At 38.9% G+C, this 26,770-nt stretch overlaps 1 protein-coding gene across 3 annotated transcripts in view; it reads right to left on the bottom strand.

Moving 5' to 3' along the window:
* Positions 1 to 26,770, bottom strand: part of PDE4D (phosphodiesterase 4D) — an 811,089-nt gene that overhangs the window by 422,954 nt on the left and 361,365 nt on the right. Inside the window, exon 1 of one of the 3 annotated variants that reach the window (XM_072992726.2) lies at positions 15,980 to 22,102. The exons of the other annotated variants lie outside the window; for them this stretch is intronic. Coding sequence (XP_072848827.1) covers positions 15,980 to 16,251 — 272 coding nt within the window. The 5' untranslated portion in view covers positions 16,252 to 22,102. Of the gene's footprint in view, positions 1 to 15,979; positions 22,103 to 26,770 lie in introns of those variants that run through there. 3 annotated transcript variants of the gene reach the window in all.

Below are 26,770 nucleotides of genomic sequence, written 5' to 3'. Positions count from 1 at the left end.
CAAGAGGCAACTCTACACATGGACATCACCAGATGGGCAAAACCGAAATCAGATTGATTATATTATCTGCAGCCAAAGATGGAGAAGCTTTATACAGTCAGCAAAAACAAGACCTGGAGCAGATTGTGGCTCTCATCAGCTTCTCATAGCAAAATTCAAGCTTAAACTGAAGAGAGTAGGAAAAACCACTGGGCTGGTCTAAACCAAATCCCTTATGAATACACAATGGAAGTGAAGAACAGATTTAAGGAACTCGATTTGGTGGACAGAGTGCCTGAATAACTTTGGATAGAGGCTCGTAACATCGTACAGGAGGGAACAACAAAAACCATGCCAAAGAAAAGGAAATGCAAGAAAGCAAAGTGGCTGTCCAACGAGGCCTTACAAATAGCAGAGAAGAGAAGGAGAACAAAATGCAAGGGAGATAAGGATAGTTACAGAAAATTGAATGCAGATTTCCAAGGAATAGCAAGGAGGGAAAAGAGGACCTTCTTAAATGAACAATGCAAAGAAATAGAGGAAAATAATAGAAAAGGAAAAACTAGAGATCTGTTCAGGAAAATGGGAGATGTTAAAGGAAAATTTTGTGCCAAGATGGTAATGATAAAGGACAAAAATGGGAGACCTCACAGAAGCAGAAGACATCACGAAGAGGTGGCAAGAATGCACAGAGGAATTATACCAGAAAGATTTGCATATCCCAGACAACCCAAATAGTGTGGTTGCTGACCTTGAGCCAGACATCCAGGAGAATGAAGTCAAGTGGGCCTTAGAAAGCTTGTCTAACAACAAGGCCAGTGGAGGTCATAGCATTCCAGTGTAACTATTTAAAATCTTAAAACATGACACTGTTAAGGTGCTACATTCAATATGCCAGCAAATTTGGAAAACTCAACAGTGGCCAAAGGACTAGAAAAGATCAGTCTGCATCCCAATCCCAAAGAAGGGCAGTGCCAAAGAATGCTCCAACTAGTGTACAATTGCACTCATCTCACATGCTAGCAAAGTTATGCTGTATGATTATTAACAAGGGTGTTTTTCAACATATTTTTATGAACAACACAGATATAATCACAATACATTCCCTTCTTTTTTAAGAGGCTATAACATATTGGCTCAAGGAAATTAACACCAAGATATTTATGAAACAAAAACTAGGTTTACTTGGAAGAAATTTCCACCGAACCCTATTTCACTTTATTATTAATAATAATTTTCCCATTCTTCTCGGAAAGCGGAAGTACGGCCACAAGAGCGTATTGTATAATAAGCAAAATCTGTAGGCTGCTGCTTACTTTGTCAAAGCTATTAAGCCAACTGTACTCCTAAATATTAAATGGCACACCCTGCCAGCAGCTTTTTCATTAGGAGGCACTTATCACCTTAAATAAATGCAAGAATATTTGCAATGGGTGGGGATGTGGGTTAATACTAGAATTCAAAGTGAAATAGCATGTTGAGCTAAATGCTGCTTTCCTTAGCACTAGTATTGAACCTATTATTTATAATCCATAATAGCAAACCTACTGAAGCAAAATATCCTCATAGATATGAATACCACTATACAGTAACACTACTGTGAGTGTAGGTGGCAATGCATATCTGCTTCCAAGGTTTTTCCATTGTTTTCCTAAGCAGATATTTCAATTTAGCTTTACTTCCTGTATTGGGTACTTTGATCAAGGGTCCTTTGACAAGGAGGCAAACATGTAAAAGCTAATCACTGTGATTATGGTCCACTGTTAGACTACTACATTTCTGAAAACTTTTCTACAGAAAGACCAAGAAAGCCTGTGTTCACACATAAAAATCAGTGCTTTAACAAAGCACTTTCCCCCTTAAATCTGGAAGGAGGATAAGGAACTTGAATGCACTCACAGAAAGTGCAAGCACCCACCACTCTCTGCAAAGCCTCTCCTCACAGTGAAAGAATGTGAGTTAATTTGCATTTCCCTTACTTTCTAGTTGCACCCTATGTTATTTTGTAAGGTGCGACCAACATCAAACAGTTTGTGGTCTGTTTTTCCACCACCAGCATATTTAGTTCCACAACTGTGCTGAGTACAAGAACTACAGTAGAGGGCTAGCTCAAGAGATTTTACTCAAAAATTAACTAAAGAACAAGATAGTGCATACTTATAGAAGCCAGATGCACTATGGTTGAAATTTACTTCAGCATGAATAGTGGAGTGGTGCCCCCACCACAACAAAGGTAGCAGACTTGCTTCAGGACCCTGATGGCTGGCCCAGATGGAGCAGACTTCTATCCTGTTTTTGTCCCACTTGGTCAGGAAGAAGTACAGAGTTAATTGGGATTTATGTTCAAACTCCCATTTAGAAAACCACTTCTGTGTAAGAAAACCAGTTTTGGTTGTTGTGAGTTTTTGGGCTCTTTGGCCATGTTCTGAAGGTTGTTCTTCCTAACATTTTGCCCGTCTCTGTGGCCAGCATCTTCAGAGCACAGAGTGCTGTCCTCTGAAGATGCCGGCCACAGAGACTGGCAAAACGTTAGAAGAACAACCTTCACAATACGGCCAAAAAGCCCAAAAAACCCACAAAAACCATTAGATCCCGGCCGTGAAAGCCTTCGCAAATACATTGAAAACCAGTTTTCTTTAGGAAATCTGAACAACAATAAAAAAGGACTTTAAAAAGTATTCAAGGAACCCACTTCTCTGCCGAAACCTTTGTATTTGATCTTTGTTTTGTTTGTTTGCATGATAATTGAATGCATGTGACCAGGAGGATCTGAACCCAGCCATGAACTTCAATAGGAATCAACATAGCACTAAAGCCTCTGGATGTGGATGTCAGAAAAAAATGCTGATAATGTCAGTGTAGAACCTGGTACATTAAGAACTAATGCACCATTGCGAAGAACCCCAAGACAATCTATGTAACATACACACAGCTGTCTTCAAATACAGAGGAACAGCCAGCAAGTTCAGGATCGGTAATACAGCTTGGAAAAGTTACTTTATGAGGCTACAGTTGGAGTTGAGTACAAAATAGCAATCTTCACTCTGACTAAAGATGGGGCCAGGTTTTCCTCTAACTGCCCTTTAATTTCATACAAAAGAAGTGTGATAGGAGATAACAAAAGACAGAAAAAAATACACGTTTAAATATTCAAACCCTTAAGCAAGTAACACTTGACCAGATCAATAGTCGTATTTATGTTGTGTGGTCTCCTGGAAGTTCTTTGAACTTGGATTTTTAAAAAACAGTAGTTCTTTTTTATTAAGAGTAAACAAGATTAACTTGTATATGGTTCTCATTTTGCACACACTTCTTATGTTGCACTGACAGCATCCTGCTTTTTCCTTATGATTGAACAACAGTGATATATTTTTTTCAAAAGCTTATGTGGCAAAAGCTTATCTTTCTGATTAAAACATTAACTATGAGGATACTTGGGTGCCAACTCCACATTTACAGCTGGAAGTAATTGTTGTAGGCTGAAAAGAGAAAGCACTGAAACAACAGAAATGGGAAGTAGACACTATCTGAGCCCACTCAGAAGATCCAAGAGCTTTTGTAGTTCAATGCCACCAGTCTTGAAAAGGTGCATTATTCATGCAATGCCACCCTCCATATTTAAATCTACATTTCTAACAAGATTTTTTCAATAAAAGATCAAGTGTCAGTATGTGTGTGTGTGTTTTAAATGGCATTATAGATATCGTCTTCCCCTTAAAAATGATCATCCATTTTCTACCAGTGAAGTTCTTGGTAGTACTGCTACTGGTTGCTTTAGCAAATATTTGGTGCATCTAAGTGGGTGCATTCAGCACCCAGCAGATTCACAGCTGTCAGGGGTCATACACTCCAGCTGGATCAAATGGGTATATAGTACTCATCCTACTTAGGTCACAGCTTCTGCTCCTCACCTGTCCCCCGCTGAGCCTCAAAAGACAGTAGGCCCCACCTACTTTCCTTTGTGTTCTAGCTGATTAGCCAGCTCATGGGAGGGGGAAATGCTGCCATCTCACTTCTAGTGGCTATTCACTGCTTATAGAGCCCACAAGCAGCAAGATTTCTGGCGAAGGCAAGAGCACTCAAATGTTTGTTTGATATATATGTGGGTGGATGGATAGGTCGGTTTGCTTAAGTATTGTGTATAGCTACATTGAGATGAGGAGGAAAGTGTATGGATGAGTGTGTGCATCTACATTACTTGGTCTCAATTACATAGACTGTCAACAGATTCAGATAAAATAACTCCAATGAGATTTTTTACCATAGTGCAAGAATAAGATGCGTGTTTTTTTTCCAAAATATAGAAAACGTCTTGTTTTGAATTTTTGCAAAGCAAAATTAAGACAAAGTAAATACAAAAGGATTGGCTGATTGATGAAAAGATCAAGCAAACCACCAGATGCTTCTAATTTTTAAAGTCCATGGAACAAGGCAGTAGCTGGCATAATTTTGCTACACAATTTGGACAATTTACAATATGTGCAATTTAAGTGATTATATACCATTTACATAAAAATTAACTTTACAAATATAACAACTCTCAGCAGGAATGGTGGGATATAACTTGCCATCTTGGATAAACACTTTAAGTTTCTGATTTTCACATTCAGGAACACCCCTGCACAACTAAGGCATTCAGAGGTCAGATAACATCACTTAATACAAGAGAGACTGTGTTGAATTGCATTTTCTGGTATTTAATCCAAACACTTATCCATAAACACACAGTGAAAAACAAATTGCTGGGGTGTGTATCATTTTCCAGCCTTGAAAAATGGACTAGGTCCATACAGAAAACAGTATACTGTATTAAAGAAAGATGGTACTGAGCAAGTATTTTAAATTTAGCTAATACATTTATTTCTTAACATCAAAGTGTCTGGCACTGTACAAAGATAATATTTAAAATAAGTGGCCTTTTCAAAATGATGTTTGCCCTCCAGGTTGAGGCAGGGAGGCCTGAAACAGAGAAAAAAGTGTAAGTTGTCCCTGGCCTGCAAAGATAGGCTATGTACAGTAGACTTGCTCCCATCTGATAGAAACGCCCTTAGGAGGCCTAGCTCTTTCCTTGCCCCAGTTCCTCTACAAACATTTCTGTGTTGTATAACAAACAAGACAATGCTTTTCTGCTATTAACATTAGTAGTCACCTTGAAAAAGGTATTGTTTTGAAAGGCAGCCTATAAATCAAGCAAACTAATAAATACATAAATAAAAGTGTTTTAAAGGTCAAACAGTGCTATTCTGTAACATTCTCTGGTTCTTTGAGACTACAGATGGAGACACAAATATTGCAAACACAAACTTGACAAAAAAAAAAATAACAGTGATATGACACGGCCCAAAACTGGATGCAACAATTTGTACTCCCAAGTTCTTTTCACCATCATCTGAACAGGAGTTGCTTCAAGAAACAAGGAACAATGCAAATATCTCTTTGAAGCCAAATAAAAATAAAGTTCCAGATACATCTACCAACTGAGGTAGGACATCTATAACATAAAGAAGTCAACTCCAGGTATTGTCTCTGAAGTCCTAAACAAAAGTGGTAAGGCCCTTACCATCCTCCATAGGAACAGCAGCTCCTGCCTCTCCATCTCTACCACTCTTTCTAACTGAAATATTGAATCACAGCCCCTTCCTAAAATTTCCCCATCCTTTGCCTGAACTAAATAATCCATAATGGAGGCATTTCACTGTCTAATTCCAGTGGACCTTTCATCCCCTCACTCTCCTACTAAAGCCCTTCCTGGTGCCCAAACCTACTTGAAAAAAATTTCTGTAGGTTTTGTTCTAAATGCTGCATGAGAGCCTGCAGAAGGGGAAGGGACCACAGATTTGGGTGGAAATAGTGGGATCTAGTAGAATTACACCACTGGATCCTGGCCAGTATGAATATGCCACGTTTGGCAACACACATGCTTGCCAATGCAGTAGTGCCAACACAGTTACCGATTCTCCATTAATTCTTCAAGATTTGGAAGAAATTGGCTGAAGTCCAGTACGTAATAAGTTACAATCAATTGGTGAATCAACACCAATGTAAGTTCAATTGATTCAGTGGCCTTCCTCTAGTTGCATCTTACTACTGGATTTCGGTCACTGATATTCAAAAACAGTCTCTAAGGTGCCACTAGTTTCTTTTCACTCCAATAGATTTAATCCCTTCACCAGCCATTATTAGTCAAATCTAGGACTAGTTCCAGCACAAAATTAAATAAAAAATGTACTTTCAACTGTTTCAAATGGCAGTATTATTGTTAGTCACCTTATTAGCCTTCCAGTTTTCACCAGCCTTAGCCAGCCCGGGTAATCATGAGATATAACGGGAATAGCAGTTAATCAACATTTGGAAGGTGAACACTAGGAACATGAATTGACAATAGTAGGTTTTCTTTAAACACATTCAGTCGGGCCTTTCTATATGTTCACTAAAACACCAGTATGTTTCTCTGCTTTCAAGGGGATACAACTGTACCATGGCCAGAGCTCCAGTTCCATTGTCTCTTCTGGGACCTCATGAATATCCAGGTTGAAATCCATAGCAATATCTTTTGAGCTCGAACTCTTTGATGATGCAGATGGAGCTCCTCAAGTGCTAACAGTACTGTCATTAGACCAAGTGAAGCAGCCAACTAGGAAGCAGATACTGGGGAGGGTCATTGTTCCGCTCTGAGTGGCAGAGCTGTGCATGATACAAAAGCTCAGTTAGCCTAAGCTCACCTCCAGCTATAGGTGCAGCACACAATGCTCCTCCATAACTAGCCTTTAAGGAAAAATCAATTTCCAGTCCGATTCACTTCTCTATTGGTAATGGGGAAAGGTGCATCTTGTCCCTGGGCAGCAAAATGTCTTTGTATGACCTTGAAAAACTGTATTTCTCAACATGTGAACAGACTGTATTATAGTAGGCAGAGTTTGAAAAAGTTACTTTCTTGGACTAGTGCTCCCAGAACCCCTGGCTAGCTATGTTGGCTTAGAAAGTCTGCAATCCTCCCACCACCACCCAAAAAAAGCAATTTTTCTCATGACCTGATATTAGAACACTGTGTTCTGTGGATCAGAGCTTGGAAAAGTTAGTTTTAAAATATTAATATGCTCAGAACTCGCACACAGCATGCTAAATGTTTGTGTTAGCTAGGTATTCTGAGAATTAGCACATTCTCAAAGCTTTGCGGTGTATCTAAGCACTGTCCCATTTATTTCAACCAGGGTAGCAGATCCAGCATGAGAGGGTTGCTCAAAAGCATTTGGCAATACAAAGCAAGATGGTGTTCACTCTCTTTAGATGGAAAATGGATGGCAATGCAATAATTACTATTGAATAGTTGGGGATGTATTGTTAATAGTTGCCTAGTATTGAGCTTCAGCTCTCAGAAAGAATCATCAGTACCAAGACTGAGGATATTATAATGGCCGTATATAATTCTATGATGCTGGGGTTTTGAGCAATATATGCAGTTCCTAAGACTTGCTCCCAAAAAGAATCCACTGCAACAGAAAAAGTTTAGGTACTAATGACCACCAGGAACTTTGTTCTGTCTGACCATGATAGCCAACTTTACAAATGAACCCAGATCCAGACAAATCAGTTTAAGTGGCAGCATTAGTAACAATTTGTTAGAAACCACAAAATGTCCACAGATTTGAAACTCCCAGGAGCTAGACATGATTTGACAGGGAATGGTGTACACTATTAGCTGCCTTCACTTCAATAAGATCCATCAAGCATTTCTGCCTAGCCATAGCAATGAACTATTTTTGAGACAGGATGGATCAGTTCCCTGATGTAATAAGGCAGTTCTTCGGGTATAAAGATAGCACATGTCATACACATATCCAAGTGTTACAATGCAAACTGTAGTTCCCTGTAATGCTAATACTGTACTTGAAACTCACCCTCTACCCACATGGCCATGAATTGTACTATAGCTGAGCTTGTTTACGATAGTCTGTGACCTGAGTTTGAAAAAAGTACTTTTCTAAACTACAGCTCCCAGAATCCTCTAGCATTGAATGGGCAGCAAAAAGTTTGTGGTATTAAAATCAGAGGGAGGGGAATAGTTTTGAAGAAAGGGTGTTCTTAGAGAAAGGCAGGCCTGAAGAGAAACTTCAAAATGTAAAACAAGAGGGACTGTGCAGTGTTGACGGAAAGGGAGCAGGCAGGCAGAAGTTCTTCTGAACTACTACACATCAAGGTAAGTTATAACCAGAACTTATAAAAGTGACTTTTGGGAATTACAGTTCCCAGAATCCTCCAACCACTATGAACACTTCAGAAGCTGAGAGATTCTGAGAGCTGTAGTTCAAAGAAGTACCTAACTTTCCATGGACCACGTTTTCCACATTGAGTAACGCCACAAAAAATCCCTACCAACTGATGCTCAATCTTCTATGTGGCAACAGACTGATAGTGGTTGGATCTAGACTGGCAGCTGGTATGTTGTTCTTTCCATAGCTATGCATGCCGCCCTATGGATCTGTAAATAAGCTGCCCATGACAAACTCTTCTGTCCACTAACTGCTAATTTATCTTTGGAGTATAAATCATTGTGTGGTCAAAAAAAAAAGCATAATTCATACAGAAGGGGTATCAGCAGGCCTGGGAAAACCCCACGGTTTGCAGAAATAGAACAGTTCTTTAGTTGGGAAAAAATACAGTGGTTTCCTTAAAACTGTGTAATTGAAACTGATCATGCTGATAATAAAGTTCTTACTTGTTTTTTTGTGGGCTTGCTCCAGCATTGAGGCAAACAATTTCCAAGTACTGTAATCAATATGTAGGTACCATTAAGATGTGACAAAAAAATTACCCGTGCATAATCTGTGACTCATAAGCAAGACCTACAACATGATTTTCAAGAAGTTATAGCTTTTGCTGTCTTGCATTCAGCAACAAAAGTGCCATGGAATTCTTGTTCTTCTGCTTAATAAGAAGACTTTGAAGTATTTTTGTTTGTTTATTTAGACTAATTAATTCATTTGAGGGTTTTTTTTTTTTACTATGAAAGAGCAGTATGTAAACTGACATTGCGTTACCAGTTCATTTCAAACATGCCCACTAATTTTTAAACTATTTTCCTTGAGAAATCATCCTTGAAATTGAGGTGCAAAATACCCCTCCTCTGCAGAGAGATTTTGTCAATTATAAACAAATTTCCACTCTTTGTTGAGGGTAGGCGGTCTTGCCTCAAGGCATTTCTATTGTGAAGCCAGTTGAAAAACTGGTGGTTATTAATAAAAGACCCGTTCATTTCATGTACTTAAAATACTTTCTCTAAGGAACTTAACAAACCAATATGAAGTTTCAAAAAGACTGCATGCCATTATGGATCTGTTTATTTTTTTTAAAAAAAAACTCACAAACCACCTATTCCACTGAGAAGGAAAGCAAACAAACAAATTCAACCTATAGAAGTAATATGTGCATCATCAGCAATCTCTGACAGAAAACTCTAAATCCCAGGATCCTACGGGATGGGACTTTTGCAAATAAAGTGGTATCCAACTGGTGTAACCGTGTAATGCAGATTATGCTTACAACAGTCTTAAATATCCACATTACTAAACTACCACTACTAGCTACAACCCTTTACTCAGTCCTAAGTACAGTAGGACTCCCCTATCTGTGGGATCAGGATCTGCTGATTCACTTATCTAGTGTTCAATACTTAAATGTTTTTCAGCATCCATGTGGGAGGGGACTTGGAACCAAACCCCTGCAGATACCATGGCCCTACCATATTTCAAGTACACAAAATGAATAGGTATTTTATTAATAAGCACCAATTTTAACTGGCTTTGCAATGGAAATGCTGGAGGCAAGATCACCTACCTTTGACAAAGAGTTAACAGCAATTAACTATAAAACATCCAGACACACAGTATTACAACTTCTTGTGTCATCTGGCACGCCTTGGAACTTCACATATCTTTCTTAGGAATGCTTTCTACTTCACACAGCTAAGGATCCTTGTCCAGTATCAGATCACCACTGAGAATTACCAGCAAACATGCAAATACAGTACATTCCTGTGTTGACACACCTCAAACATTTTTACTGAAGTGTTTCTTCTTAACATAATGCATTTTTACCTGGATTTGATAGCATGTAGTTGTTACAAGTTATCTTCTTGACATCAGTGATATTACTGGCCTAACTCAATAGGACAAACCTATAAGCTGTTGCTGTAATATTCCAGCATTTTTTTAAAGAATTGTATCTGCTACCCATGGAACCAAACTGCCAGAACATGCGGATGTGCGGATGTTGTAAGGACAATAGTTCCCTCCAAACCTAATCACCACAACCAATGGTGATGGATGATGGGAACTGTAGTCCAACAGTATCAAACTTGTAAGACTCCTGTAGACTTAAGCAATAGTTCCTCTTTCTCTGATTAGACATAATGGTAAGCATTGCTAACAAGAAATAGAATGTAACCTACATTTTCTTTGGATTGCTTTATTTCACAAGTATGGTTTTAAGTTTTACATCTTTATTTATTTATTTATTTAGTACTTCAATTTATATACTTCCCCATTAATATCAAAACACTATTCTAGGTGGTTTACAAATAGTTGAAATAGAACTACAGCAAAGCAAAACACAAAAAAATCACACCAATAATAAGAATATGATCTAAAAATTAGAAAACCAATAGCACAGCCAATTTTCAGTCTGAAGTGGTAATATGTGAGATGTTCATATGTGGGTCAGCATGAAAGGGCTCCCCAAAGAGTAGCTTTTTAGCTGCCCCCTATAAGAGTATAAGAAGGGGGGCAGGTGCAGCTCCTCTGGGAGTTGGGCCCATAACCTCGGTGCCACCATTGAGAAGGCTCAACCCTCAGTAGAAGATTTATGGTCCTCTTTCAGGGTAGCTACATGGAGAAGCCTGGTCAAATCTGGTGGGTTGGGCAGACGGCATTGGGGAAAGGTGTTCTGACAGGTAATGTGGTCCCAACCTGTGGAGGGCTTTATATGTGAGTGCTAAAACCTTGAACCTCATCTGGAACGCAACAGGTAACCAGTGAAGGCTAGCCAAAAGTGGTTTGATGTGGTCAAATTTGCCCACATCAGTCATAGATCTGGCCACTGTGTTCTGAACCCCCTATTGTCTCCAGATCAGTCCCAAGGGAAGCTCCACATAAAGAGCATTGAAATAGTCAATCCAGGAGATGACTGGTGGGGTGAGGGGTGGAATTGGGCGATAAGCCTAAACTGATTAAAAGCTAATCTCAACACGGCTGCAATATGGGAATATCAAGAAAGAGCCAGGTCCAGAAAAACAATCAAATTGTGAATTCGATTTGCCACCTCAGACTTATCAGAATTTCTTTTTAACTCTCTCTCTCTTCCCCTCAAATACTTGAATCTCCAAGGAAGCCACACCCACTTAGAAAAGAGACACACTCCATTGAAGCCTCATGTCTCATGAACCGATGGTGTGCGGTTCAATGTCATCCCCCCCCCACAACTTATTCCAGAACTGACATTCCATCACAAGCTAATCACACCTAAAGGATAGAGGCTAGACAACCAGAATTTTCATCCCTTCTTTGCCATTCTAAATTACCCTCTTAAGTAAAACATACAAATGGAAAGACAAAAGGATTAAGAGGTATAAATAATTCTTTTAAAAATGCTCAATTTTATGAATGTGGGATATTGTGCTCTGTATGCACAATTCAAAATGCTGGAAAATGATGCAATATTGCTGCACAATATTGTGCCTTCATTGCTAGTAAGGGGAAAAAAGGTGCCAAACTTTACACAGCAAATTTTGACAAGACCAATGGCATCAATCAAGATAGTCTACAGGCCACTTTCTTCTTCTCGCTACCATTCACAAAGTGATGCCAAGCAAGGGAAAATTCTAGAAGCTAATTTTTCATCTGTTAATCACTTTTCACCCGAACACAAAGTAACTGTCATATCTGTTTTTCAAGAAGTTTGAGTGGTAGTCTGCCAAATTTGGTACTGATCTGAAGTCCAGTTTCAAAGTTATCGCATATATATTTTGTTTGGGTTGCCCCCATGTTTGGAATTGCCTTCTAGAATGTTGATTTGCTCTGCAGCATAATAACACAGATGCACCATCATGCAGGCATAATAAAATGGTTGTCAATAAGAAAAAAGTCATGCTCTCCATTGTTTGTTTCAGTGAGAAAGAGAACATTGAAACCTCTCATCAGCCATAACTGGATAATGTGTAGAACCATTGTGCAGAATTACTAAATCCATTATTAAATTCACAGAATAAAGCAAGAGCTACTGTGTTATGGGGTTGGTATATATCAGTCCTAACAGTTCTATTCATGAAATAGTGCTTGTGGCATCATTAGTGAAGAGCATCACTACTTCTCTCTATTATGCTTATGATATCTGTGAATTTTGGTATTAAAACATTCATTTTCATTCTATTTGTTTCCAGTCTCTTTCTTCAGAAACTGAATGCTTTCTGATTATAGCACTCATTTGAAAAAAGAACAACAATGATGCCAGAGTTAGTAACTTTGAAGCTGTTAAAGTATGTTGGAGAAGTGAGCAGAAGGTAAATCTGTATCTGCTAGTAGATCCCAGGATCATTTGCAACAGTTAAGCAAGGGTTTCTGATTTTTACTTGCTTAACAACAGCAGCAACAAAATACATCCCTCCTTACTGAATTGTATTGCTGAAATTAAAATGTTCATCATGGAAAAAGAGAACTTGGGATAGAAAGAAGGGGATTTATACATATAGTGTAAAACTGGGAGTGTCTTTCATTTCTGGTACTCATTTCTCATACTTGCTACAGAATCCTAGACTTAGAAGGCTTTAATTCTAGTTGCACATATTTTGCAGTTTCAGGGTTCTATTTTAAAAAGGTGAAATACTCATGGCACAGTCAGAAATAATGCAAGTGAGGAAGAACAGTGGATGGCATCTGAAGAAATCAGCATAGCTGCCAAAGGAGCTGTCCGATGAGGTAAGATTTTAAAAGCATCTTATATGAAACAGAATGAGGGGCAGATTTACAAGGAATAATATAAATAAGCAGTCAATATTTTTAGGGAGAAAGCCAGGAAGACTAAAGCTGAAAATGAGTCCATGTCTGCAACAGATTTAAAAATTAATAAAAAGGGGCTTTTTAACTATGTTCAGCAAAAGAGAGAACGTGGAAGCAGTAAGTTCACTGCCTAGAGAAGCAGGAGAAATGCTGGTTAAGAGAAGTTGGAGCCGCTCAATAGCTACTTCACTCAGAAGTAAACAGTATTCAATCATTGATACAGTGAGGCAGGTGCACACCAACACAGGTACAGAGGTGGTGTAGGAATAGCTACCTACTTTAAACGAGTTAAAGTCAGAGCCAGATAAAATGCATCCAGGAGTGGAAGAGGAACTTGCTGATGTAAGTTCAGAGTCTGTGTCTATAATGTTCAAGAATATTTAGGCAACAGGTGAGGTCCCCACAGCCTCAAAGTAGGCAATGTTGCATCCATCTTCAAAAAAGGTGAAAATGAGAACTTGAACAACTAGCATGGATTTCTTAAGAACAAGTCTAGGTTCTAGATGGGTGATAAGTAAGTAAGTAAGTAAGTAAGTAAGTAAGTAAGTAAGTAAGTAAGTAAGTAAGTAAGTAAGTAAGTAGATAAATAAATAAATAAATAAATAAATAAATAAATAAATAAGTCATGCTCAAAACAAATCTTCATGGATAGTCACAAGCTTGCTAGACAGATAGAATTGTGTGAATACAGTCTACATTGATTTGTTCCTTTCAACAGAATTCTCCTGGCCAAAATCCTATTGAGTATTTATGCTGGCAAAGCTCAAATAGAATAAATATTGACTGTGAATTAGCACATGGTAAGATGTTACTGTAGGCATTTGCTGTTGCACACACTACACTAACTGCTTAACTTGTAGCAATGTGTTAACAAGATTTATATGAATTGCATCACACCAGTAGCTGTGAACTAACAGGATGTTGACCAACACCTTCTTATTAAAGGGAATGCATGTTATCACTGGGCACATGGTACATGCCCAAATGTTCTTTATCGAGCTTTCCACAGGCAGCCATTTTCTGCACAATTTTTTTTTAAATGCACAACAGTGCCAAAGCTGTTCATTCATTTGCAATTTATCCTGCACTTGGTAGTGACTACGTACTTCCAGCCAGCCAGAGGAACATACCAAATACAGTGATATTTCATATACCCAGAGTATTGTACACTCAGTAGTCAAACAAGCAGAGGTAGATAGGCTTGAAACTGTAGGCAACTGTTGAGTGGGAGCCAATTTGAGGTAGAAAAGAAGTCAAGACTGAAAAGAGAGAACAGACAATCACTGCTTAATGGTGAGTCTTGATTGGTTAAGGAGAGCCAACTGACATGAACTTTTTTTATTTTTACTTTTTCACTCCAACCAAGTCTTATGATACTTTAAAGACTACCATGATTTACTGAGCATGAGATTTCATGTACTGCTGCCTCTTCGTCAGATACATCTGAAGAAATGGGCTACATTACTGTACATGTAAGCCCATTTTGTAGTCTTTAACATTTGGTAGTTTTTAACATCACAAGGACCTTTGCTGCTTTTGCTGCAACCACTGACACCCCAAACCCACTGCAGTCTGCACATGAGTATTGCATCTTCCCTCCAGTGAGCGCAAGATAGCATACATGTCTTTCCTCCATCCTTTTATCTTCACAACAACTTGTGAGATAGATCAGACTGACAGCGTCACTATAAATGTGATGGTTTCAGTGTGCATTTGAACTCGAGTCTCCAGTGCTCTAAACACTGAATCACATTGGATTGGCAGAGTCAGTCGTGTACCTGAAAACATTTTCATGGTTTCACCAGAGCAGTGGATTCCCAGTTACAGTCTACAGGGTTATGACTTTAGCTTCCAAGACCTTCCCCTGATGCATCATGAATCTTGCACACTTTCTTCCCAGGTGACATCTAATTTCCTTCTGACTTCCTGCCAGTTTTACAAACCAACAATATAATTGCTGAATAGGATACAGAGGCACCTGTATTTCATTCAAGTAACTGTTTGCTCTTGGCTTCGATAATGATTCCCTTCTCCCATATTAAATTTCCTTCCTGAGTACAGTTCCAGATAGTAAACAGTGTGTGTCTGTTTTATACATAGGAACATATATTTTGTAGGCTAAAATATATATTGGCTTTCAATTAAAACAATGCCATTATTCATATAAAAGTTCCACTATATGACTTGCATGTGTCATTCCTCACCATGTGGCAACATCAACACAAATTATGGGATCATGTCAATTTAATAATTTTTTCCTTCCAAAGGAAAAGGTCTATTATAAAATCCAAACAACAAAAGGAGAATGTTTTTTAAAAAGCTGCCACCAATACAAAAGCTAGTGGACTATTTTCAGTGATACACAGAATATATAATTATTGAATATATAGAATACATAAATGTTGTCTTTCATTGTTGTAAGCCGTCTTGGGTCCTTTTCACGGAGAAAGGCAGAGTAAAAAGTATTTTAAATAAATAAAATAAAAATAAATTTGAGAGGACAGAAAGATCATTTCATCTCAATGACCTAGAGATTCCCTGACTGCTTGTCATTTCATCTTCTGGCTAGTTCTAATGTAGAGATAAGATCTAACAATATAATTTATAGGTATTGATAAATTTGAGACATAGCTTCTCTGTACAAACCAATACCTAAAAGGAAGGAGGGAATCTCCACTTCTTCATTCCAACTTTTTAAAGTCAGAGAAATATTTTCTTCCTATGCTCCCCATTTAAACTGAATCAGGCCAAAGAAGGGAAGAAAATGGCTTTTCTTTAAATAATGAAAAAGTCCATGCTATTTTGACTAGATCTTCAATCGAATGTCTGTCACTGGTCTTAAAGCAATGGAAGCTTGCCCTGGTCTCCTTGAATTGACAGTCTGTGGAATTCTGCATGCAACACTGCAATATCATTCCAAAATTGGAGGCAGTTTACAACTTCATTCTTACCAGGTATGCGCTACAGTGAACCTCCGTTGTTTCGGAATGTTGCTATTCAGAAGCATCCTGCGCAGAAGCCTCGGAGAATTTCTGGGAGAAATTACTGGTGATAATTTAGGAGAAATAGATGAAGACTTCCTGGATGTTTTCGATTTTTCATGTTGCAACAGGTTTTCTCTCAAGGTCTTCACAAGATCCTCGTTGAGCCATGGGTTTTGACAATGAGAATTTTCCACTTCAGGTACAGCCAAGGTGTCTGGGCTTGTTATTTGTTGAGCCATGTTTCCAAAGCAACTTATATCAGCCAAGTCTTTATAAATGCAACCTGATATTTGTTTTGCTTGCTTTGAGGGGGGGTGAACGAATTTCCTTCCCTCTTGCAGTTCAGAGGAATCGGGCAGAGCTTCGGCTCTGAGTAAGCCTAGTCAGCTTGCAGCATGTTGTTGCCGCCTACCCTTAGAGCCTCTTTGTTATGCAGATAACAAACTGCAACAGGGGTGGTGGGGAGCCAGCTAACTCCACCACTGGACCTATTAGACATCGCCACTCCTCTTGACAGCCCACTCTGCCTGCCAGCTGTACTTGTAAGTTAGCGCAGAGGGAAAGAGCCGTGTGAGCGAGTCAAGGCTACAGATCTCTTGTGATGAAGCAGCAACAAGGATTCCTGTCAGACTTCTGAACTGATACACTGCAGCTGCCGGAGCAACTCCTGATTATGCAGAAGAAAAAAAATGCCAGGAGGAGGGCTTAAACATCGACGTGCTTGATTTGTTTGACTATCCTTTCTAAATTTGTTTAGTGCTCTTTCCGAACAAACGCATTTCTGACTCTGTCTGTGTCTATTGATGTCAGACCTGCCTTTCCGTCTTCATTGCCTTCTTCCAGCCACGAACCACCTCTACCCCCTGCCCGAGAATGCAAGCCCCTGTATGTGTATCTTGTTTTAACAAATAACAGAAAGGGCATGACATTTATTTTTTTAAAATGTGTTTATTTATTTATTCATTAATTTATTTTGTATAGCACACTACACAAGAATCATCTGTCATGATTGACTACATGATCCCTTAAAAAAAAAAAAGAAAAGAAATTGCTACCTCCTGAAGTTTCAGAGGTGGAAGAGTATGACAAAGGGCAGCAGGATGAGAGACAGAATTGAGACTTTTCAAGCAAGAGTATCATGGAGCTGGAAAAGGTGCAGAAGAAAGCAACTCATGTAATCAGAAACACAGCAGCTTCACCACAGGAAAAAACAGAAGCTGCATTTCTGACACTGTAGACAGTACCACCAATGGGTACCAAGCCCACATTCATGTTGGCCTCAAAGAATGACAGAAATTTTCCATTTGGTGGAAGAATCAGGGTACAGGTTAGGTGTACAGTGACAAGGAAAAAGGATATAATAGGAGATGCATATTTTGAGAAGTATGTGGTGGGGAGAAGGAAACAGAAAAAAGCTTTCACTGCCTTCAGGCTCTGGATATGCAAATTCTGCCTAAACTAGTAATGTTGAGTCACAATACCTGTGATCTCAGTGAAATTCTTAGCTTGAGGAAATCTGAACTAAGGTTAAACTATGGAACTCCTTGCCACAAGGAAATAGCTGGGGCAAAAATATAGTGGTTTCTGAAAGGGAATTTGATATCAGTGGAAATGTACACTCGTAACTGACAGCTGACTATGCTCTACTCAGGCCCTATCTACTGCCAGTTTGTGACTGGTAGACACCAGGCTTTTCAAGTAAGTTAGAAAGTGTGAGAACCCATTGACTGAAGTATCCAGTGCCAATAATTTATTTATTCAATTTAGAAAGAAACCAGCTAAAACAATATACACGTTAATTCTAAATTGTGGTTTAGTATCATGCAAATGAACCAGACATGCAGGTTTACTATCGTCATTTCTTCCCCCAGTGCATCCACACACAAAAATGCTGCTTCTATTTTTCATTGAACCATGATTTATTATTACAGTTTGGGGCAGGGGCCTGCAGATCCTGAGTATTAAGAGGTCTACAGAGTATCATGTGGGCTTAAGACCTACTTCTAAACCTTGCATGTTGTGATTCTAGCATCCACCCACTTTCCCTGCTGTCCATACTACTGAAATGCAGACTGTAAGAAGTTTCACATATGGCAGGGCAAGTATAGTGTGGCCTTCTGAGTCTGGTTGAACAATAACTTCCAACATTCCTCGCTATTATTTATGCTGCTGGGGCTGATGGGCATTAAAGTCCAACAAGACCTGGAGTGCTGCACTTGACTTTGCCCACCGCTTAACAAAAAGTATTTCCTCACTCTTACTTTAGGAAATCAAGCCAAGTTCAATCTATGGATTCTCATCCTGTTCCCTCTGAACCACAAGCAAAATTAAGTTTGGATATACAGCAAACTACAGTAGATTGAAAATAAAAATAAAACGATCAAATTCTACTCCTGCAGCCATATCAGAGGATGAGAGGTCACTGTAAAAGCCCAAAGCCCACAATCAGAATGTTCAACTATAGTTGAGTGTTATGTCCAAACCCAGTAATTGGAGTTTGCAGAACTAGGTAAAGTATAACTTGAACAAAATAAATGGCAAACACAGTATCCACCCCGCCCCTTCTGATTTCCACAATACAATGAAATGAAAGAGTCACTCAGTGAAAGGACTGGGTAGCAGATTCAGGTCAAACAAAAGAAAGTTCTTTTTAATACCGTGTATTCACAAGATACAGAATGTATGGGTACAAGATGTGATCATGGACATATATGGCTCTAAAGATGGATTAGAGAAATCCACAGTGATATTAGTATAATGGTTAGAGTGTTTGGGGAGAAGATGAGCCTCATACATGCCACCTTGATATCAGTGGAGAAAAGGTACAGTGTTCATGAAATGTAGCCAATAAGCTTAAAATAAGGAAATCAGCCAAGAGGGATTAACCATGCTAGCAGGATAGAAGCTGTAAATTCAACACCTGAAATCCTGTCAGTGCATGAAGTTGTGACTAGAGTAGGCCTATTGAATCAGTGGGGCTTGTAATGTAATCTGAAAAGGTAAATGGGAATTTTCTAACACAAGAAGGGGGAGTTCTACAAAAGCATAATCAATACTTTAAATCTGATTATTATTAGCCGCCTAGAGTGGTCCATTGCTCCAGATAGGTGGGATACAAATCAAATCAAATCAAATCAAATCAAATCAAATCAAATCAAATCAAATCAAATCAATAAATAAATAAATAAATAAATAAATAAACAAACAAACAAACAAACAAACAAACAAACAAACAAACAAACAAACAAATAAATAAATATCTTGGTTAAGGCCCCTGAATAAAATGCAAAACAAAGCAAGAAATCTGGCTTCAGCTTACAAAGCAAGATAAAAACTGGGATGCTAAGTACAAACCATCTAATTAGATATCCTAATTCCCAAGCCAGTGGCTTCCCATTACCATTAAATATTTCTTAAATGTTACAGTTATTGTTTTAAAATGGCTCAGAGTAATTAAGTTGATGTAATCATCATGTCTCTTGTTCTTCAGTACCGTTATTAGATCTCATTCAAGACTAGAGATCCATCTTTACTCAAAGGACTTATATAAAGGGTAACCCGCCACTACATTTGGAAAAAAATGCCTTTTCTGTCAAGAATTTGAATAACATTTCTATATTTTGTTTCTTCAAAGCCATGTCCACTGCTGCTTAGCTACACAGGAAAGGGAAAATATGTACTATATAAACATCATTCATTTTGCTTGACTCAAATATGGACAAAGACCAGAGTGAGCTTACTACTCTTATTGATTTAAATGTTTACAGATATGACATTCTCTCATTTCATCAATGAAAAGCCTCTTTATATTAATTGAGGTGATAGTAGTAATTGTAGCAGCAGCAATAGGAGCAGTGGAAAAGTATATGATAATGATTACTTTCATTCATGAAAAGACTGCAGATTAGTCCCAATTTGTAGGGCAAATATTTGGATATGCATTGGCTTGGACAATATTCACACATCACTGTGATGACAGTGACAATGATGGACGAACTTATGATATGTACCTTCTGTCATAAGTGCTCTTATTCTTTTCTGGCCTCCTGTCAGCTAAGATATCAAAAATTGCAATGCTCTGAAGAAGTGCATTCCACCCCACTTTTCCCACTCAACCACTCAGATTTTTGTTTTACTTTTCCTACAAAGACTCATCATTCTATGGTTACTGAACATGGTTCATCTTCAAGGCTGCATTAAGTGTGGGTGGTCCTCTAAAAGTCCTCTCCCCTTGACTTCCCTTGTATTTCTGCCAGCCATGGGATTTCCCAAGCATGTAGAGACCTCCCTCTTATTTCTCAATGGCCCTGTTTTGACTCCAGTTTTATGTACTTCACAATAAACCATGAGCACTTATGGATAACACATACAATCATTCCCTCTCAGGGGGTTCTTAGGATATGTAGCGCATAACTAAGTCCAAGTGATTTCAGTAAGACCTAAAGGTAAAGGTTCCCCTTGACATTTTTAGTCCAGTCATGTCCGACTCTAGGGGGCAGTGCTCATCTCTGTTTCCAAGCCACAGAGCCAGCGCTTGTCCGAAGACAGTTTCCGTTGCCACGTGGTCAGCGTGACTAGGGAACACCATTTTACCTTCCCACCGAGGTGGTACCTATTTATCTACTCACATTTGCATGCTTTCGAACTGCTAGATTGGCGAGAAGCTGGGACAAAGCGACAGGAGCTCACTCCATCGCGTGGATTCGATCTTACGACCGCTGGTTTTCTGACCCTGCAGCACAGGCTTCTGTGATTTAGCCCACAGCACCACCACGTCCTTCAGTAAGACCTACTCTTAGGTAAATGTGTATTAGACTGCAGCTTTAGGCATGTCTGAGTCAACATCCATAACTCAAGTATACACATTATTCTGTAATGAAAACTGGGTGCAGACGGTTACTTTGTCCCTTTCAATGCGCTACTCTGTTAGTTGAAAGTGTATGAAAATAGAAGATAAAATCCAGTCAGGAAAGACTGTGCACCTAAAGGGCAACTGTGCAGGGTTTTTTGCTCTTCACAGACACACAGTAGCTTCCCTGACCTAAGGAAGCAGGGTAGGGCAGCACAGGTAGACACACTTGTGTGATTGCCTGGTTACACCATACAAAAGCAACTAGGTTTTGGCCAATATGTCAAAGTCTATTACCAGGACAAAGACTATACAGACTGTTAGTTTCACACAAAATACCAAAGTACAAAAAGAGAAGCAAGTGTGTTCTTGCCTTGAACATCAAAATCTCATTAACTGATGAATAAAATCCAGTTCTCAACATATGCCTCTGTTCTTTTTTCCTTTCCTTCTTTAAAAATAACAAGTCCATCTCGTTTCCTGTTGAGAGCTTATGATTCCTGAAGTGGTTAGCATGGAAGCAGCTCATTAATGAGTCACCACTGAAGCCTTGGATGTGGCTTAACAACATAGTGGCAAGCACGTTTTTGCTAAGACAGCATAAGAGGCTCACAACCGTATCCTGTGAACTGCCTGAGTTTAGCAACACCCATAAGGTCAAGTAATGGAGTCCAGGCACCAACTCTCTCCTTGAATCCTTGGACCCTAAAGCTACCACTGACCGATGGAAGTTGAGAATCAGCTTTTCTTTGTCTCCCACACAAAGCATCTCTTGGCTTTTTCCATCACCAACATTTGTCAGGGGAATTGTCCTATTTTACCAGGCTTGGAATTGCTGTTTGACAGTAATCCAGTATGAGATCACACACTTTCCTACATTGGGTCACCCTAGCAGGAATATAGCTATATAAACATGGGGAGAGGTAGGTCCTTGGATTAGAGGTAGACCCAGGTTTAAAAAAAAGGTGAAGACAGCAAATTCATAGGACAATTGTGTGCTAATTGCTTTGACAGATCTCTGCTACAGTCAAAGAGCAAAATTACAGAGAAAACTCCCCACCCACATCAACAAAAGCATATGTGTTGTTTAGGGACATAACATAGCAGAATGGTGCTGTTGCTTTCATGTCTTGTTTTTCAGCTAATACGGCAGCAGTGTGAGCTGAGTTTTCTAAATAGGGCTAAATATGCTGCTGGTCTGATCCAGGAAAATATGCTGGCTAACTGCAGTTAATTAATGATGTCCCAGTTACATGACTAGTTGCGTGCTAGTCACAATTTACATGTTGTGTAAAAATATATTATATTTTATATATATTATAAAATTTTATATATATATATATATATATATATATATATATATATATATATATATATATATATATATATATATATATATATATATATATATATATATATATATATATATATATATATATATATATAAAATAAAAATGTATTTTTAAAGCTGCATTTATCTTTTAAATAGTTTGTAAGCTGCCTTGAGTCCTTTTTGTTGGGAGAAATGTGAGATATCAACAAAATGAACAAACAAACGAATGAATGAATGAATGAATGAGGGTTGTAAGTAGTTTGCAAGTTTGCAAAATACTTAGACAGCAGCTTTCTGTATTGTGGGATATTGAAAGAGATGATGATGCAAAAATAGGATCTGTATAACTTGCTGCAAGTTTAGCAAGTTGAATAGGAGATTCCTGACAAAGACATAAATTTCTCTATCTAGTCTAAAACAATAAATTTCTGAAACATGGAAAGTTAGTTTTGAGCTTGTTTTTTTGATAGATATATCCTCATTCACTTTGTAAAAGTAAAGAATAACAAAGAAGATGTGGTTTTGTCTTCATTCAGACCAGCTGCTCATTATTTATTATAACCTAACCTGAGTGTCTTCTGAGGTCTGACAATATTTCAGCATAGCACTCATCTGAAGCACATGGATACTTTAATTTTATTTTTAGATTTGAGAAAGGGAGGTTCTATTACACAACTGAATATGTCAGCATGTCTGGTCCAACATTATTAATCACAGCTGGTCTATCACAACAAAAGACTGTAAAATCTATGGAACACAGAAGCCTTATCTACAGTTATTTATATCAGTGCTGGAAATGATATAACGTCCCACTAAACTCCTAAGCTCAATTTACTTTGATAACATTGAGACAAACAGGTTTCTGAGTTACCCATATAAGTTGTGTGTCCACCCTAAGAGGAAGTGAAAGTTTAACTTGATTTTCAAGTAGTTCTAGCATTGCACACTGCAGTTTAAACACAGATTGTTTACCTTAGGCTGGGAGGAGGGGAACATTCTTGCAATGTGATTTACGTAGGCAACCTTTTCTTATCCTCCTGTTATATATACACCTTCTGCAAGCCAAACATGCAATGTAATGAAAATACTATTCATTCACCACTTCTTAAGCTTTGTTTAGCTTTTAACATTTCTCCTTTATATTGAAACAGAGAGGAAGAAACTGTGGCCTTCCAGATGTTGGATATAATTAATAGTAGCCCTAACCAGCATGGCTTAGAATCAGAGATGTGGGAAATTGTGATCCAACAGCCTATCTGACTTCTGAATGCAGAGTATGTAAAACACAGTGCTCCCCAGATTGGAGGATTATGGGTCCTAGCTACAATGTATCTCTGTCCATGTATTCCTCCTAGCTGTCTTAACTAGGGCTGATCTCAGTTGCAGTCTCAACAATATCAGGTGGGGGTTGCATTTTATCCAAACCCTACACCTTTAGAACTGGCATAGGGAACTGTTGGATCATAGCTGGCACAGAGGGGAGAAAACAAGGCAAAGGGCTGTTGTGTCCTCCTATAAAGGCTAACATGGCAAAGCCATATTGAGCAGCTGTGTTACATTGCTACAAAGCAACAATCACATCCACCATGTATCTGAAGCCACACTAATTGCTCTATTGTTTTTCTGCTGTGAACTTTCCTTGTATACACACTCATGCACAGAAACTGGCATGTGCATTACTATTCCCATAAGCAAAGTGATGCCCAATGTTTATGTACTGGTTTTCATGGCCTTTTATCCAGATGCCTGAAGACTGCTGGGCAGTATATTTTGGCATGGAAACTTCCCTCAGAGAAACTATGGTTCTGTTTGAATGCAGATTTCCTCTTTTGCTAGGAGGCTGGAGTAGATGACCCTAGCATCTCTTCTAGTCCCACAGTTTTATGATTCAAAAATGACATATCATTATGTAGACAATTATGTCTACATAAAAGGCATACACAGGCCAGTGGGACCTACTGCCAGGTAAGTTTATATAGAACTGCAGCCTTAATATTTTTTTTGGGGGGGGGTAAGTTAAAACTCCAAATAGGTATGGAAATAAGTAAAAATATGGTGTATTCTCATTTCTTCCCATATTTCAAAATTAGGACCTGAAGACTGTTTTCTCTCAAGTTCACTGATAAGAGCACAGCAGTGGCAACGTCTGAACCAACAGCTTCTTAGAGATGGGGGTATTTGTATTCGTATACGAATATCCCCGCACAGGCGGCATTAACAAGGGTCAGCCCCATGGGGCCAGACAGTCCACTCATCGATCCACCGCGGATGGCATGATTCTACAAATGGCTCCGCGGTGCACGATCCTGCCACTCCTCATGCAAGGTCGATGAGTGGCGAGCAAGTGACAAATACAAATACTCCCATCTCTATTCATAATCTTACTTTGTACCAAAACATTTTAATTACTTGCAAACCTAGCTGGAGCCTTAAATCAGATGTTTATCGGACACTTTCATAGACAGTTCTATTTTTAGACTTAACCTTTCCAAACAGCTCTTTGAAAAGGATATTAACATGAAGGTCCCATTTTTCTCAAGCACATATACAGCTCTGGTTTCTTTCTTCTTTTTAGATCAAAAGACCCCATTGTGTCATATGTATATTTAACATTTATGGATTATAAATATGCATCAACTGATTTCTAGATGACAACTCTGAAGTATATTATTTCTGGAAGGAATTCTGATTCCTAGATTTTAATTCGTAGCTTTAAAAACATAGCCTATTCATAAGTAGTTTTTGAACTGGTTGTTTAAAAGTCCCCTAATTGCATCTCATGAACTATAAGCTATGACACTTCTGATTGCTTTGCCTTGCTGTGACACAAAATATAGTTCAGTTATTTAAGGGATCTGGTTGTGGAGCCAGAAGATGGTTCCCTACTGTGCTTCCTTGATGGGGGCTAGACTTGATGATCCGTAGGGTCTCCTCCTGCTTTGCAGTTCTAAGATGATAATGATGAAGTTCAACCAATCACTGCTAGAGGCTTCATCATCACCAGTATCACTTCAAAAATTGCTTAGTGAATAATAAATCAGAGACTTTGAAGGATAGCAATGAAAGGGACAAACTAGCCAAGTTGGGTCAATTTTCCATGTGGCTCATGAAGCAGGAACAGGGGAGAAATATGTTCTTTATACAGTATTAAAAATAAAATGTGGAAGCGAAGTCTGAATATGTTCTCCTGCCATGTGCTCTTACATGTATGAAGAAGAAATAACTTCATTAAATATATGCAGCTGACATAGCTCCTCCGTCCCTCTGGATCCTTGGTGTAGAACACCAAAATGAGAGTGGGAGTAGATTGGAGTCTACTAGAAAGCCAACTGTGCACAGGAGCCTGCTTCATTCCTGCACTCCGTTTCATGTTCCACTTTTTATAGCATGTCAGCTCTATGCTCATTCTTGGACTGTAATTCCAACAAGCCTTTGGGTGAGAGGCAGAAGGAACGTAATTGCTCATCAAGAAACTGTACTAAAGATAAATTGCACCTGACCCTTGAGAGTCCCGCTTTCTTGATGAAGGAAGATTCAAAAGGCCTCTGCATTATCATTTCACTTAAGAACAGGGTGCAGAGCTGCAAATAAGTGTCGTACAGATTAAAAAGACAGCAAAGCTCTCTAATGACTCAGGTAACTGGGCTTGTTGGTAGAATGCACAATAGAGATGGACAAAAAAAAAAAACCCACCAGTTTGGCAGTTTGCGTTGGTTCAGCCAACTTCCAAACGGGTGTTCTGCAGTTCAGCACCCTGCCCCCTCTGGTGGGCATCCACTCAGAAGCAGTACCCAGAGGAGGTGGGGCAGGGAAGCCAGGGCACTGCTTCCAAGAGAGTGGCTGCCAGACGGGGCAGGATGCCAAACTTTGGAACACTCATAGTTCATGCCCATCTTTAACGCTCAACATAGAGAATGAAATAGAATTAAAAGGCAGCTGTGGAATTTTAGCAACTGGAGATTCAAGGCTAGGCTAAGGTAGCGATCCCATTTATGCTTTTCACAACATTGTATTTCATGGCGGGAGCAGTGGTGGTGATGCTGGTGACACTAAAAATGTGGCAGCTATCACAGTTTTTTTTTTAAAAAAATGAAAGGCAGCCATCACAATTTTTTTAAAACAGATGAACAATCTCCTCATTTCCAAACACAGTATGAGTCATCGCTAAACTTGGAACACACACAGAGAGAGCAGCCATGGAAATAATGCATTTTCCTGTACAGCGGAAGACAAGTCAAAGGCTGCCTGCCTTTTTCAAGGTTTTTTCTTTTTTCTTTTCATGCCACTCAAGTGAGGGACCATGCACAGGTCTCCGCAAACATGTTTTTCCCACTACAGAGGAAGTCACGACTTACAAGAAAAGACAGTGGCTAAAGGAAAGATATTGTCATGGACAGAAGGAGAGTCATTCCATACCTATCTGAAGGTTGGTCAAGCATTTTCAATGTCAAGGACGATGTGCCTCCAGGGCTGACATGACAGGGCTCACATGCCAACACCAGGTAGGGCTAATGCCTGTAATGACTGGGGATAGAAAAGGTAACCTGTGCGTTTTCTATCTCTCTGTTACCCCTTT

The sequence above is a fragment of the Pogona vitticeps genome, chromosome 2 (genome assembly GCF_051106095.1).
Source record: "Pogona vitticeps strain Pit_001003342236 chromosome 2, PviZW2.1, whole genome shotgun sequence".
NCBI lineage: Eukaryota > Metazoa > Chordata > Lepidosauria > Squamata > Agamidae > Pogona > Pogona vitticeps.
Note: the sequence above shows the minus strand (reverse complement) of the source record. Positions and strands in the feature narration are given on the sequence as shown.